This window comes from Coccidioides immitis, assembly GCF_000149335.2.
Source record: "Coccidioides immitis RS genomic scaffold supercont3.1, whole genome shotgun sequence".
Taxonomy (NCBI): Eukaryota; Fungi; Ascomycota; class Eurotiomycetes; order Onygenales; family Onygenaceae; genus Coccidioides; species Coccidioides immitis.
Window position 1 is genome coordinate 6512720 of NW_004504310.1, and position 12488 is coordinate 6525207.

The following is a 12488-nucleotide window of genomic DNA, read 5'->3' on the forward strand; positions in this document are numbered from 1 at the left end:
GTACCAGGTACAGAATAAGCTTATTCGAGCTATCCGGATCAACACCGGCCATGTGAAACTATGAATTGTGATTGGTCAGTTAACAAAAAAAAGTCCAGGTACCGCACTAAATCTGATCAGCGCGAGCTGAGTAATGGGGTAGTCAACCAATAATACCAGCTCGTTTCATGTGATTTGTGCCCAGCCAAAGTATTTTGAGTTCTCCCAATTCAAATACAAATACAATTCGAATACAGCTCGGTAATTGACACAAAGCTGGTCACTGGTGCATCCTTGTGCAATGGAGAGAACCAACGGGCACATGAACACGCCCCAATCTGTCGGTTTCCAGAGCCCGGCAGGAAACTCTTGAGAGAGATCCGACGGCAGAACCGCTTCTGTCGCCGGCTGGCCATCTGCTCACCAAGCTGGGGCTGCCTGCTGCCAATCTTCCACGTGCCGTTGGAGCATGGCCTTCGCAAGGGCGATCATTGGCCATTTTGGGCTCTGGAGAACAATGTGGAGGGAATCTTCTTTTTTGGCTCGCGGCCTTTCGTATGTACACAATCACCTGTATGGCGTCTGCGCGAACGGTCCCGCCTGGACACGATCTCGGTCAGGATCCATGGATACCCGGCATTGGTTGCACTCCCGCGAATAGTCAGATACGAAACAGTTTTAAAGAGAGCTGAATTCCTGCCACCTGAGTCTATCCTCGTCTTCATATTTCAAAAGAGGCATCCCGTCTCCTTGACTCGCGAGCAGGTCGGCTCTGCTGCTGTCGTCGTAACCATGAAGCTTTCGTTGGTTGCGGGTATTGCCCTTTTCTCCGCATCCGGCCTAACTCAGACATTCCAACGTCTGGGTGGCTGTCCTGGCCTGGGTTGCATCTTCCCACCGGACCAGTACGAATGTCCACCGCCTGTCTCCTCTAAAAGAGCTGCTGATGTCTGATGGATTTGTGATAGGGCCGAATTCCTCCCCGGGCAGTATTTCGATATTCGACTGGAGGTCCACTCCCCTGTCAACGGCTCCGAGGCGCGTGCTGGGGAACCTGACCCGAACTTCACCTTCACCGTCGCCCGCAAACGTCGCGGAAGCAAACCCAAAAAGGCTACAGATTTTTTCAAGGTCAAGGAACCAGAGCTAGAGACCTGGAACTTCTCCTGGTACGAAGGTAAGTCATTTTGAAGGTCAATTTGCTGTGACTTTTCTGTGGACGAACCCCCTGCTCACATTGTGCCCCGTAGATCTTTTCGCCAAAGATGCAAAGAAGCCCTCGCTAGTTCGCGTTGCCTCGAAAGTGTATCGTAGAGTTGCCTTGTACCAACCTGGAGAATACGAAGCTACTTTAACCTACTACAATGGCATGAAGACCACTGCTACTTGGACAGTGAAAGATCTGTCCATATTCAGGAGGGCCAAGAATGTGGTCCTGTTCATTGGCGATGGAATGACCACGAACATGATCACCGCTGCACGCCTGATTGCCCACCGCTCCGTGAATGGAAAGTATCAGACAACAATGCAGATGGATAAATTCCCAGTGCTGGGCCACCAGATGACTCACTCCATGGACTCCTTCATCACGGACTCCGCCAATTCTGCCACAGCTCTGTACACCGGCCATAAGACCACGGTGAATGCGCTGGGTGTCTATGTTGATTCGTCGAAAGATCCGTTTGATGATCCAAAGGTCGAGACTATTGCGGAAATCTTCCATAGAATATATCCTGACGCTGGTGTCGGTATCGTGTCCACTGCACATTTATGTAAGTCATATCTTTTCCCGGATAGTGAAGGTATTTTGCTAAGCTTGGCTCTTTAGCCGATGCTACACCTGCGGCACTGGCTGCTCATACTCGCGATCGAGGCCAATACGAACATGTGATTGACTCTTACTACCAAGGGTTAACCAATTACTCTTGGACAGAATGGGATGGGCCTGATGTTCTCTTTGGTGGTGGTGCCGAAAATTTCCTGTCTGGAAAGAGTTCATACAAAGGCCAGGATTACTACAAGCTCTTTAAAGAGCGTGGATACAGCGTCAGCTGGAACGCTACTTCCCTTGCCCAAGCTCCTAACAACACTAAGGCTCTAGGTGTGTTCTCGGTTGGTGTCATGGCGAAATGGCTCGATCGGAATGTGTACAGGAACAATCTGCTCAATCAACATAATCATCCTGATGGCTCTGACAAGGATGCCACTGACCAGCCCGGATTGAAGGAAATGACTCTTAAGGCAATCGATATCCTGCATAACCGCTCACGCAAAGGCAAGAAGGGCTGGTTCCTCATGTCCGAAGCCGCCAGTATTGATAAACAGATGCATGCTCTGGACTACGATCGCGCCCTTGGAGAACTCCTCGAACTCGACGACACCATCAAGGCGACTGTCAATAAACTCCGTGCCCTCGGCGAACTTGACGACACTCTTATCATCGTCACTGCTGACCATGGGCATGGCTTTGATGTCATGGGTTCTGTTGACACCAAATACCTGAATGAGAAGGAAACCGATCGCGAGAAACGCAACGCCGTTGGAACATACTTCAACTCTGGATTGTCGCAGTATACTGAGCAGAGCGATGCGTCTCTCCACTACACCGAGGGCGTACATTTCCCCGCCCAGTGGGATCCGCGATACACCCTCTATCAAGGCGTCACTGCCAATCCAGACCGTCGGGAAAACTTCCAGGTCCATAAGGATGGTCCAAGAGTACCTGCCATTGAGCTCCCGAAGGGTTCGGATGATTATTATGTGAACTATAAAGATGCTGTTTCTGGTTTCGTTACCAATGGAACTTTGCCTGTGGCCGATGGTCAGGGCGTTCATTCCTTGACTGACGTGCCAGTCTTCGCGATGGGACCGTGCCAGGAGAAATTTGGAGGTATATTGTCCATTCTGCCCCCTGGAGTATTGTGTTTATTTTCCTCCAAGATTTGCTGACCGGTACCTATGAAAACAGGCGTCTATAATTCCGTTGATATCTTCTTCCGCATGGCTGAATGTCTTGGTCTAGGGCGACCAAGACGCTATGGCCAATGAATTGACCCGCTCTTTCCGTCAGGATTAATATATATATCCTAAACTTAAATTATAATGTCGTTGTATTTATATAGACACTGGAGTTGATTATTATCCTAGATTGAAATAGGGTATCATTCCTAGTCCACGGGTTATACGCTCATCTCGTGTTTTAGGATGTTTTCTCCGAATCTATTGGATTCATATCCGAATGCATCTACAAATCGTAAAGGAAGCGGAGTGATTAATCGTTAGGCATAAGATCATTGGAAAGGATCACTTGAGATTGAGTAAAACGACGTACCGCTTCAGCAAACCGTATCCACTCGCCTATCCCCTTCACGAAAACATCATCCGTAGAGGGTACTTTGTCATGATCCCAGACAATAAGATTCGAAAATGTTCCCTGGGCTTCAAGAATTGTTGGAGAAGGTTGAACATCATCATCATCTTCGTCAACATCGTTACCATCGTTATCGCTGTCATTATTGGTGTTTCTGTTGCATTCGGGGTTGTCAGGTCTCGACGAGCCGCGCGAGGTATCTTTCTTAGGTTGCTTTAGAGTCATTTCTGTTGGAGAGGCGACGACTCCTGGATTTCTAGTGTTAATACTTGATGGGGCCATGCCCGTCTGTGCTTCCAAAGCAAGCCCGGAGCTATCGACATACCATGATACCCTTCTGGAAGTGCAATTCGCCGGCCGCGAAGTTTCCGACCACGAAAATATGTAGTTGCTAGTTCTGGGAGAATAGTGATTTAGCCGACATCATTCGCCCAGGCTTGTTTTTATCGTCAGGGGCGCAGACTTTTGTCCTATAGAGCCCGTCTTCCAAAGTATTATATGCCCGACTTATATGGTCATAGACACGTATTCACAAGGACAAGGGCCACACAAAGGCCTCTCAGAGAATAATAGAAAGTGCCTACCTGGATTGTCTGCATCCGTTATTGGGCTCCAATGCCTTTGAGAGACCTCCGTAGGACCGTCGTGATGGATTTTGCAGGGGAGGATATTTGGCTGGGCGGCAGGGAGAGGAGTTTTGGATTCGCCTGATGGTCTTAGGACAAACATCCTTTTGGTCTGATACTCGCAAGGGCTTATTGTCCGCTTCTTTAACGGTCCTGATGCTGGTTTTGTTTAGAGAAACTAGGGTTACTCGCTTGGATATTTCTCGCGTGGTGCGTTTTTTTGCAGGGAGGTTTAGAAGCTAAGAGACGAGTTTTTACAAAAGACATATCATGAGCATCAGTGTCCTTCTATTTGATGAATGTACGGAGCACTCTCGGATGGTATTAGTTTAAATGAGATCTATTAACTGGAAATTGTCTGTCTGATTTATGTTCGTCGGTTCGCGACGCGTTGGACGCGTGCGCTGGCTAAAGTGAATTTATTATGTAATCGGTCTAGCCTACGGGCGCGATGTGCAATCGGACTGTATCGCGTTTTCTCGCTCGATACTCCGTAGATGCACTTGCAAAGAGGAGGGTTTGAGATTTGTAAATGCCGATCACCGTTTCTTTCGCTTCTTCTTTGGTTTCTTCTTCGTTTTCGGGCTACCAGCCCCATCCTTATCAGCATCCTTCCGCACACGGACAGGCCATCTCTTCGCGTTCTCCCTCTCAAACGATTCCTTATCCCTCTGAAACAGCAGCATTGTTGCCCTAGCATCTTCAACACTTGAGTGAGCTGCCCCTTGTATTTGAAGCCCCAACAATTCAGCCGCCAATATCTTCAGTCGCGGTTTAGCACCCCCGGCGATTTTTCGGTACGGAGGATGTAAACTTGTATCACGGATATCATGTTTTGGGTGGCTCAGAAGCAGGGCGTTTAGGTCATTTTTCACGGCGTGGCCTATCAAAATACGACCATCCAGTAAACTCGCGACATCTTTCTGTACTTCTTCAAAACTTCTAGCGTGCTCCATGCTCTCCGGTGTGATTCCGCTAACTTTCGAGCGCCAATCTGTTACCTCCTCTTTGGTTCGGACGAAGGAATCATAGACTTGATCTCCAGCGAAATTGACTATGCTCACACGTGCAAGCGCGGATTCGCGGTCTGGATCTGGCCCGACCCCCACCATTTCGCAGTCGATGGCTATGTATTTTCCTGCTTCAGCACTGCTGATGGTTAGCATCACGGATGTCGAAGTCAGGCTGCTGTGATAAAGGGACTGAGGGGCTTACGTAGCTGACAGCCCTTCATTAATACGCTCACGGCCAATGTCGTTCCCTGTCAACTGTATTGTAGGTTCCTTGGTCTTCGCATCTCCGTCGACTGCAAGCTTCTCCACGGCATCAGCGACTTCCGCAGTAACACTGGACATCTTTCGCTTCTTAAACACCCGCTCCCGCTTTTCTATACTGGTATTTGTGTGTGTATGTCGGGAAGATGACTGCCTTCTCCGCTTCACTCCATTCTGCCGGACTTGTTCGCTGGCGCTGCGTTTCGAGACCGTTGAGGTGCTGCTTTTCTTCAGGGTCGACTGGAGCTTCTTCCAGTTGCTAGATAGATCTTTTAGATCCATTTTCGCATATCTGTCACAATTCCATGGTCGGTCTGCTCCTGCAGCACTTCCAGCGGGTGTGTCATATTCCTCTTCTGCGGAGGGAGGTTTGCGAAATGCGTTTTCCGCAGATGCAAACGGTGCAAACCTTGTCTTCGACGGAATTTTGTAAGTCCGAAAAATTGAGGAGGTGATGGAGGACTCCTAGGCTAGTCGCGTTGAACGTCAGATGGATTTCTACATCGATATCGGCAAGTTACGGGCTACCTTAGACTCCAACAGAGAATAAACAAATTGGGAATTCATTGACTAAATTATTTAGCGACCTAGAGATCATTGCACTCAAGCTTCCGTAGCGCCCAGCACTAGATTTTGAAGTCTTTGTGAGACCATTTTTCGGTGTACGTTCTCTTTGCCTTTTTGGGCTGGGAGACCGGTTTCCGGGTTTCGAGTTTTCCTTGTACAAGCAAATTCCGAAAGCGATCACCTAGCAGATTTCCTTCTGGCTTCAGAAGCCGAAGAGAATCCTGTAGTTCATCGGGAAGCACTATTTCAAGGGGTTTTTCAGGAACTCTGCGAGTGCGATTAGCATGATACGAAGGACATAAAACTGGCCTAGAGCAACTTACAGATGTTTACCGCCAAATGACCTCTTCCGCAAAACCCGGTCATCCCCTTCTTCTGAGGACTCAGCTTCCTTCTCTTTCAACTTCCGGGCTTCCTCATTCTCTTTCACAGCGTTCAAAATAGCTTTGATTTGAGACGCTTGCTCTTCTCTCTTCTTCATCTTCGCTTCCCACTTTGCCTTTCTTTCTGCCTCTTTCCTCCGTTTTATCTTATTTCTTTGGGCCTTCGTTTTCCTCTCAGGTCGCTTTTTCTTCAACCCCTCAGGGGCCTCATACTCGCTTTCGAATCCCTCCCACGCACTCTCATCGTCAGATTTAGCCTCGTCGTTTTCGTTTTTGGCTGCTTCAATTCGCGTCTGTCTCTCTTGCTCCGCTTTTTCTTCTTGTAAGCGTTGCTTTTCCGCTTCTACCTCCTTGTTCCCTTCTTCTGTCAAGAGCTTGTCCCAATCTTCGAAGGTGGGGTTGTAGCTTATTCCGGCATCGGGTGTTTTCACAGAAGGTATTGGTTTGCCGTTAGCTGCGAGTGAGATCGGTGGGCGCTTTAGTGTTGCAGGCGCAACTTTCGGCTTTGTTTTTGGGATGAAATCGAGATTGTCCTCGGGTGTAGGTGCGCTTGGGTTGTCTTCCCACGGGTCGTAGGAAGCACCTTGTTGGACATCTTGATTTAGCACGTTTGCCTCTGCGGCGACCTTTTTGAGTCGTAGCCATTCTTCCTTGGTCACCCAGTCCCTTCTCGTTCGCTTGCTTTTAGGTTCGACTATTCCATCCGTGACTTTGGGATTTGGGCGTTTCCGGCTATCGACAGCATTGATAGCAGAGCGTAGGCCTAGAATCTCATCGGCTTTTAGCGGTCTTGATGCTTTCGGAGGCCTTTTTGCTATCTCGTTTGACCCGAGCTTATCGATTGTGAATAGGTCCCCTGAAGGCTTTTCTGCGAGAACACCGCTATAAAAAGGCTTAGGATCAGCTGCAATCCATAGACAACTTCCAGCGACGCTCAGAGCGACCTACCCTTGAATTTCTTCCTCCCGAAGCAGTCGAAGCCCCTCCTGGACCTCCGACACGTCCACATTCTTCCTCCAAGCCTTTTTACCCTTTCTCGAGGGTTGATTGTATTGGTGTGGCGCTTCAATATTGGTCGCCATGTTTGTTATTTAATCCACCGTCTTGCTGCCCTGCTCAGTTGTGCTGCAGCTCCTTTTCTTTTTCCTTTCTTTCTTTCTTTTCTTTCTTTTTTTTTTTTTCAGTTCGGTATTCTGTACGGAGTACTCCGTATCATCACCCGCAATTTTTTGTTCACTAGTTGACTTGGGCGAAGGCTGTGAGTGGTGCGTGGCGATTGCTGCCAAGACACCCAGAAGATAAAACACACGCCAGCTTCCCATCTCCCTTCACGCGATGCCCAAATCGACCTCATCAAGCCATACAGCTCTCCCCGACATACGTCGAAAGCCATCAAGATGCCTGTCGTCAAGGGAGGCGTTTGGTATGTGTGCTCGTCCCTTGCTGTTGACTGCTGCGTGGCCTGTACGGTTTACTGACATTCCTTGGTGCCATAGGACTAACATCGAGGATGAGATCGTCAAAGTCGCGGTCTCCAAGTATGGATTGAACCAGTGGGCTCGAGTATCGTCACTTCTTGCGCGCAAGACGCCGAAGCAGTGCAAAGCTCGTTGGTCGGAATGGCTGGACCCCGCTATTCGCAAAGTCGAGTGGTCGAAGGAGGAAGATGAGAAATTACTTCATCTGGCAAAATTGATGCCCACCCAATGGAGAACGATAGCGCCCATTGTCGGAAGAACTGCTACGCAATGTCTGGAGAGATATCAGAAACTCTTGGACGAAGCGGAGGCTAGAGAATCTGATGAGCTAGGTTTGGGTGGCCCTGCTGGCGGCGAAACTGCAGCTCCCAGCGCCGATGATGTTAGAAGACTACGGTACGTTGCAATCCAATCATTTCCCCGTATTACGCCCTGCCAATGGCGCTGACTGGATATGTAGACCAGGAGAACTAGATCCTGATCCGGAATCCAAGCCGGCTCGACCCGACACCATCGACCTTGATGAAGATGAAAAGGAAATGCTTAGCGAGGCTCGTGCCCGCCTTGCCAACACTCAAGGCAAGAAAGCGAAACGCAAAGCTAGAGAGCGACAGTTGGAAGAATCACGACGTTTGGCCGTTCTACAGAAGCGACGAGAACTTAAAAATGCCGGAATCAATATCAAGGTTGTTACGACGAAAAAGGGGCAGATGGATTATAACGCAGACATTCCGTTCGAGAAAAAGCCCGCACCTGGTTTTTACAATACCACTGAGGAGCAGGCACGAAATGAACGACAAAGGGAGATGTTCGACCCAAGAAAACAGCAGCTAGCGAATAAGAGAAAAGGAGACCAAGACGAAGAACAAGACAAAAAACGGCAGAAGAACGACAAAACTGGATCGTCTGCTGCTTTTGCAGCGGCTGCAAAAGCCGGTCAGATGCAGCGTATCCGGGAAGCAGAACAAAGCAGCAAGCGCCGGGCGCTAGTCCTCCCTTCACCTCAGGTTAGCGAGGGCGAGCTAGAGGAGATTGTGAAAATGGGTATGGCCGGGGAGAGGGCCAGTCGAATGGCCGGAGATGATGATAATGAAGGGACACGAGGTCTTATCGCCAATTATTCGAGTATTATTGGTGGTACCCCGATTCGAACACCAAGGGCTCCTCCCGAGGAAGATCGAATAGCAAATGAGATCCGAAACATTAAGGCTCTGACTGAGACACAGTCATCTCTCCTCGGTGGAGAGAACGCACCTCTTCTTGAAGGCGGCGGTTCCACTGGATTTGAAGGCATTGCACCACGAAAGCACCAGATGGTCACGCCAAATCCCATGGCAACTCCTTTCCGTCAGGGTGGCGCTGGTACTATCGGAGGTACTCCTCTGCAGGCAGGTCCGGGGGCCACTCCCTTACGCACGCCCCGGGATAATTTCATGATTAATAAAGACACTGGTCTCCCTGTGGCGAGTACTCCAAAAGAGATGAAGATCCAGGAAAACTTTATACGGAGGCAACTCCGCCAGCAACTTGGTTCACTTCCTAAACCGAAGGAGACGGAATGGGAACTTGAAGAATTGCCGTCAGAGCAACCAGAACCGATCATGACGGATACTCTTAGTGAAGAGGATGCCGCTGAGCGGGACAAGAGGAATAAAGCCGCCGCTGAAGAAGCGGCGAAGGAGAAATTCAAGCGCCAGACGCAAGTTTATCAACGTGGCCTTCCTCGACCACGGACACTAGACATCGCAGCCTTGATGAAACAAGTTGAAGAAGTTGAAGATCCAGTAAAGCAAATGGTTGCACGGGAGATGGCGATCATTATTGCGCACGATGCACACAAGTTCCCATTGCAGGGTATGCATATTGAGGGCAAAGCACCTAAGCGTCAGCTCTTTAGTAACGACCTTTTGGCCAAAGCTAGAGAGGACATTGCTGCCGAGGTATCATCGGAAGTGTTGCAGCAGTGGCAGAATAACTTTGACAGTTCGTGGGCGTCTCTACACGAGTGCCCATCCGCGCTTCCGGGACTTTCAATCTACACGGATGAGGACGACTTTGCGAAACAGGAAAAGGATATGACTGCGGCATTTGACAGGGTGCAGAATGCCTTGATAGAAACTGCTGAACAGGGTAATAAATTAGAGAAAAAAGTTGCGCTGCACTACGGTGGATATCAGGCCAGGGCGAAGACATTGAGAAATAAGATCTTGGAAGCAAATGAGGCGCTGCAGAAGGCTAAGTTTGATCTAGATTCATTCAGGACGCTGCAGATTGCAGAGGAGTCCGCTGTTCGGGGGCGGGTGGAGAGCCTTCGTGAGGAAGTCACTTTTGTTTCCAGACGGGAGCGCGAAGCTCAAGAGGTATACAGGCAGCGCAAGGAGGAGTTGGATTCTCTTGAAGCTGGCAGTATTAATGGGTGGCATTAACTATAGGCGTGTATAACAACAGAGTATTCGGGATGCAACCATGATTATACATATGCAATTGGGCGTGCTTACTCTCAGCAGGTAGCAAAATGTATTCTAGGAGTGACTATAATCAGAAATACTATTGTTTGGTACCTAACGAGCCTTTTTTTGTGATTCCGCGCGGCAAGTGGTGAAGCAATGGTACAATCCAGCGGATGATGCCGTCTCAGTTGGTGAGTGGCAATGAGAAGTCAAAAACCCAACCGCCAACCAGCAGCACGCAAAGGAAAATCAAAAAAGTCCTCACGAAGTTCCATCCACAGAAGAGCCAAAAAAAATCCATCACAAAATCCACTTTAACAGCATCTTCCATCTCAGATTTTGTTGGTTTTACGTAGAAATCAGCCTGACAAATATCATGGGCGTCAGAGATCCCTCGCAAGAGGCACCCAGCACGCCAGATCCTGTTGAAAGGAGCCTCGCCACCTTGAATACGCTAAGGTAACTTCTCTCCCCCCTCCTCAAATAGGGACTTGCTGGTTACCTGGAATTATCATCGTCCTTTACTGATTCTCTTGGCCCAGGATCGGTGTTAAGGCGTTTGTCGAAAAGGTGAGGAGAATCTTTTCGCTGCGGTTGACCGTCAGCCCAGCACCGCTTCACGTGACATCTACTGGGCTCGCTGGCGCTAACTGGTTGGTTTTGCCAGGATGGCGACTATCGGAAAGCAGAGATCCTGTCCATGAGACAGCGGAAAGATGGGCCCGCCTTCTAGTATGTACTCCGCTGCCCTGTTGATCTTCTGCGAGATACTGACCATGACGACAGCGTACATTATGTCGACTTCAACAAGCGTCTTGACGGTTCGTATAGAATACATATATCTCGAAGCTGGCTGCTTGTGCAATCTTTATCACTGACTATGAGTTGCAGAATGGATCCCTGCATCGCGGATTGACTTAACGAAAGAAGTAGAATGGCCTCTGCCCGAGAAACCAGAGAAGAAGAAAGTTAGCGGCGCCGCCGCAACAAAAGCTCAGCCCAAGAATTCACTGAAGCGGGCAAGACAAGCAAGTCGAGATGTATCTTCAACTCCAGATCTTTTAGCAGGAAAGAACCTCAATATCAGTAAACAATCCAAGCTGTCCAAGGCCAGTAGTGGCAAGGAAAACGGTGAAGATGGTACTCCGATAAGTATTCCCCAGCTGCCCAGCGAAGGCGTCTCTGCTGGAGGTACTCCTCAACTGGAGGTGGACTCTGAAGATGTGGAGATGGTTGATGTTGCCGAAGCTGAAGCGAAGGCAGCAATCAGGGAAGAGGCAGAAAAAGCCGCCGAGGAAGCTGTTCGGCAAGAGGAAATCGAGAAGCTGAGGACGGGTGGGAGCATGACACAGAACCCCACGGAAATCCATCGTGTGCGAAACCTGAATCGAATCCAGATGGGAAAATATGAAATAGAGCCGTGGTACTTTTCACCGTATCCGACTTCCTTCAGCGACGCGGACATGGTCTACATCGATGAATTCTGTCTCAGTTATTTCGATGATCAACGTGCTTTTGAAAGACACCGATCTAAATGTACTCTCGTCCATCCACCAGGCAACGAGATTTATCGGGATGATTATGTATCTTTTTTTGAAGTGGATGGCCGTCGACAGCGAACATGGTGTCGAAACTTGTGCTTGCTGAGCAAGTTATTCCTGGACCACAAGACCCTCTACTATGATGTTGATCCTTTTCTTTTCTACTGCATGACTACACGCGATGCCCAGGGCTGCCACCTCGTCGGATATTTCTCCAAGGAGAAAGAATCAGCCGAGGGCTACAATGTGGCATGTATCCTTACGCTTCCACAGTATCAGCGTCGTGGATACGGTCGACTGCTCATTGCATTTAGTTACGAGCTTAGCAAACGGGAAGGCAAATTAGGCTCTCCTGAGAAACCACTGAGTGACCTGGGCCTACTCGGCTACCGGCAATACTGGAGAGAAACGCTGGTTGAACTTCTCCTGGAACCCGGTCGGGATGCCATTAGCGAGAGTGAATTGGCAAGTTTAAGTGGCATGACAGAGAAGGATGTTCATGAGACCTTGGTGGTACTAAACCTCCTCAAATACAATGTAAGTGCTACCATACATTCGCAAACCGATCTCTCACAACCCAGATCTTATGCTGATACTCTACGCAGAAAGGAAACTGGATAATTGTCCTCACCGATGCAATCATCGAGCAACGTAACAAGCGTTTAGCAAAAGAACAGGCCAAGGGATCCCGAAAAATCGATTCCTCGCGTCTTCAGTGGAAACCACCAGTTTTCACTGCCTCAAGCCGGACGTGGAATTGGTAGAATTCCCCGACTTTGATGAATCTACGATATTCGTTACGAGTTTTCTTCTCTATGAT

The 12488-nt window shown here is 49.1% G+C and overlaps 6 protein-coding genes across 6 annotated transcripts; 3 read left to right on the top strand and 3 right to left on the bottom strand.

Moving 5' to 3' along the window:
- Window positions 1-291: 291 nt before the first annotated feature.
- CIMG_00760 (extracellular phytase) lies at window positions 292-3047 on the top strand. Its single transcript, XM_001246988.2, has 5 exons — window positions 292-884; window positions 948-1156; window positions 1230-1751; window positions 1808-2869; window positions 2948-3047. The coding sequence occupies exons 1-5, from the start codon at window positions 772-774 to the stop codon at window positions 3025-3027; spliced, it is 1986 nt and encodes a 661-aa protein (XP_001246989.1). The 5' UTR covers window positions 292-771; the 3' UTR covers window positions 3028-3047.
- A 4-nt stretch (window positions 3048-3051) lies between these two features.
- Window positions 3052-4284, bottom strand: CIMG_00759 (ribonuclease H2 subunit C). The gene is made up of 4 exons (XM_001246987.2): window positions 3934-4284; window positions 3675-3746; window positions 3311-3597; window positions 3052-3223 (listed from the first exon to the last, which is right to left on the bottom strand). The coding sequence occupies exons 1-4, from the start codon at window positions 4076-4078 to the stop codon at window positions 3179-3181; spliced, it is 549 nt and encodes a 182-aa protein (XP_001246988.1). The 5' UTR covers window positions 4079-4284; the 3' UTR covers window positions 3052-3178.
- Window positions 4285-4294: 10 nt separating this feature from the next.
- Window positions 4295-5594, bottom strand: CIMG_00758 (RNA exonuclease 4). The gene is made up of 2 exons (XM_001246986.2): window positions 5191-5594; window positions 4295-5124 (listed from the first exon to the last, which is right to left on the bottom strand). Exons 1-2 carry the CDS (start codon window positions 5529-5531, stop codon window positions 4515-4517), a joined length of 951 nt encoding a protein of 316 aa, XP_001246987.1. The 5' UTR covers window positions 5532-5594; the 3' UTR covers window positions 4295-4514.
- Window positions 5595-5875: 281 nt separating this feature from the next.
- On the bottom strand, window positions 5876-7358 carry CIMG_00757 (60S ribosome subunit biogenesis protein NOP53; the record flags this gene model as incomplete). Its single annotated transcript, XM_001246985.2, has 3 exons — window positions 7148-7358; window positions 6140-7081; window positions 5876-6083 (listed from the first exon to the last, which is right to left on the bottom strand). The coding sequence occupies exons 1-3, from the start codon at window positions 7279-7281 to the stop codon at window positions 5876-5878; spliced, it is 1284 nt and encodes a 427-aa protein (XP_001246986.1). The 5' UTR covers window positions 7282-7358.
- Window positions 7359-7565: 207 nt separating this feature from the next.
- On the top strand, window positions 7566-10242 carry CIMG_00756 (pre-mRNA-splicing factor cef1). Its single transcript, XM_001246984.2, has 3 exons — window positions 7566-7622; window positions 7696-8073; window positions 8138-10242. The coding sequence occupies exons 1-3, from the start codon at window positions 7597-7599 to the stop codon at window positions 10101-10103; spliced, it is 2370 nt and encodes a 789-aa protein (XP_001246985.1). The 5' UTR covers window positions 7566-7596; the 3' UTR covers window positions 10104-10242.
- Window positions 10243-10407: 165 nt separating this feature from the next.
- Window positions 10408-12453, top strand: CIMG_00755 (histone acetyltransferase esa1). The gene is made up of 6 exons (XM_001246983.2): window positions 10408-10586; window positions 10670-10697; window positions 10795-10859; window positions 10914-10948; window positions 11019-12205; window positions 12274-12453. Exons 1-6 carry the CDS (start codon window positions 10504-10506, stop codon window positions 12430-12432), a joined length of 1557 nt encoding a protein of 518 aa, XP_001246984.1. The 5' UTR covers window positions 10408-10503; the 3' UTR covers window positions 12433-12453.
- The last annotated feature ends 35 nt before the right edge of the window (window positions 12454-12488 follow it).

Excerpts from the sequence above, each read along its gene's own strand:
- CIMG_00759 (XM_001246987.2), bottom strand. The coding sequence starts at position 4,078 with ATGTTTGTCCTAAGACCATCAGGCGAATCCAAAACTCCTCTCCCTGCC. Across the intron at positions 3,598-3,674 it reads ACTTCCAGAAGGGTATCATG|GAGTCGTCGCCTCTCCAACA; the intron begins GTATGTCGATAG and ends CTAGAAATCCAG. Across the intron at positions 3,224-3,310 it reads GGATACGGTTTGCTGAAGCG|ATGCATTCGGATATGAATCC; the intron begins GTACGTCGTTTT and ends TACGATTTGTAG.
- CIMG_00760 (XM_001246988.2), top strand. The coding sequence starts at position 772 with ATGAAGCTTTCGTTGGTTGCGGGTATTGCCCTTTTCTCCGCATCCGGC. Across the intron at positions 1,157-1,229 it reads GAACTTCTCCTGGTACGAAG|ATCTTTTCGCCAAAGATGCA; the intron begins GTAAGTCATTTT and ends TGTGCCCCGTAG. Across the intron at positions 1,752-1,807 it reads CGTGTCCACTGCACATTTAT|CCGATGCTACACCTGCGGCA; the intron begins GTAAGTCATATC and ends TTGGCTCTTTAG.
- CIMG_00758 (XM_001246986.2), bottom strand. The coding sequence starts at position 5,531 with ATGGATCTAAAAGATCTATCTAGCAACTGGAAGAAGCTCCAGTCGACC. Across the intron at positions 5,125-5,190 it reads AATGAAGGGCTGTCAGCTAC|TGCTGAAGCAGGAAAATACA; the intron begins GTAAGCCCCTCA and ends AACCATCAGCAG.
- CIMG_00755 (XM_001246983.2), top strand. The coding sequence starts at position 10,504 with ATGGGCGTCAGAGATCCCTCGCAAGAGGCACCCAGCACGCCAGATCCT. Across the intron at positions 10,587-10,669 it reads GCCACCTTGAATACGCTAAG|GATCGGTGTTAAGGCGTTTG; the intron begins GTAACTTCTCTC and ends CTCTTGGCCCAG. Across the intron at positions 12,206-12,273 it reads TAAACCTCCTCAAATACAAT|AAAGGAAACTGGATAATTGT; the intron begins GTAAGTGCTACC and ends TACTCTACGCAG.
- CIMG_00756 (XM_001246984.2), top strand. The coding sequence starts at position 7,597 with ATGCCTGTCGTCAAGGGAGGCGTTTG. Across the intron at positions 7,623-7,695 it reads GTCGTCAAGGGAGGCGTTTG|GACTAACATCGAGGATGAGA; the intron begins GTATGTGTGCTC and ends TTGGTGCCATAG. Across the intron at positions 8,074-8,137 it reads GATGATGTTAGAAGACTACG|ACCAGGAGAACTAGATCCTG; the intron begins GTACGTTGCAAT and ends CTGGATATGTAG.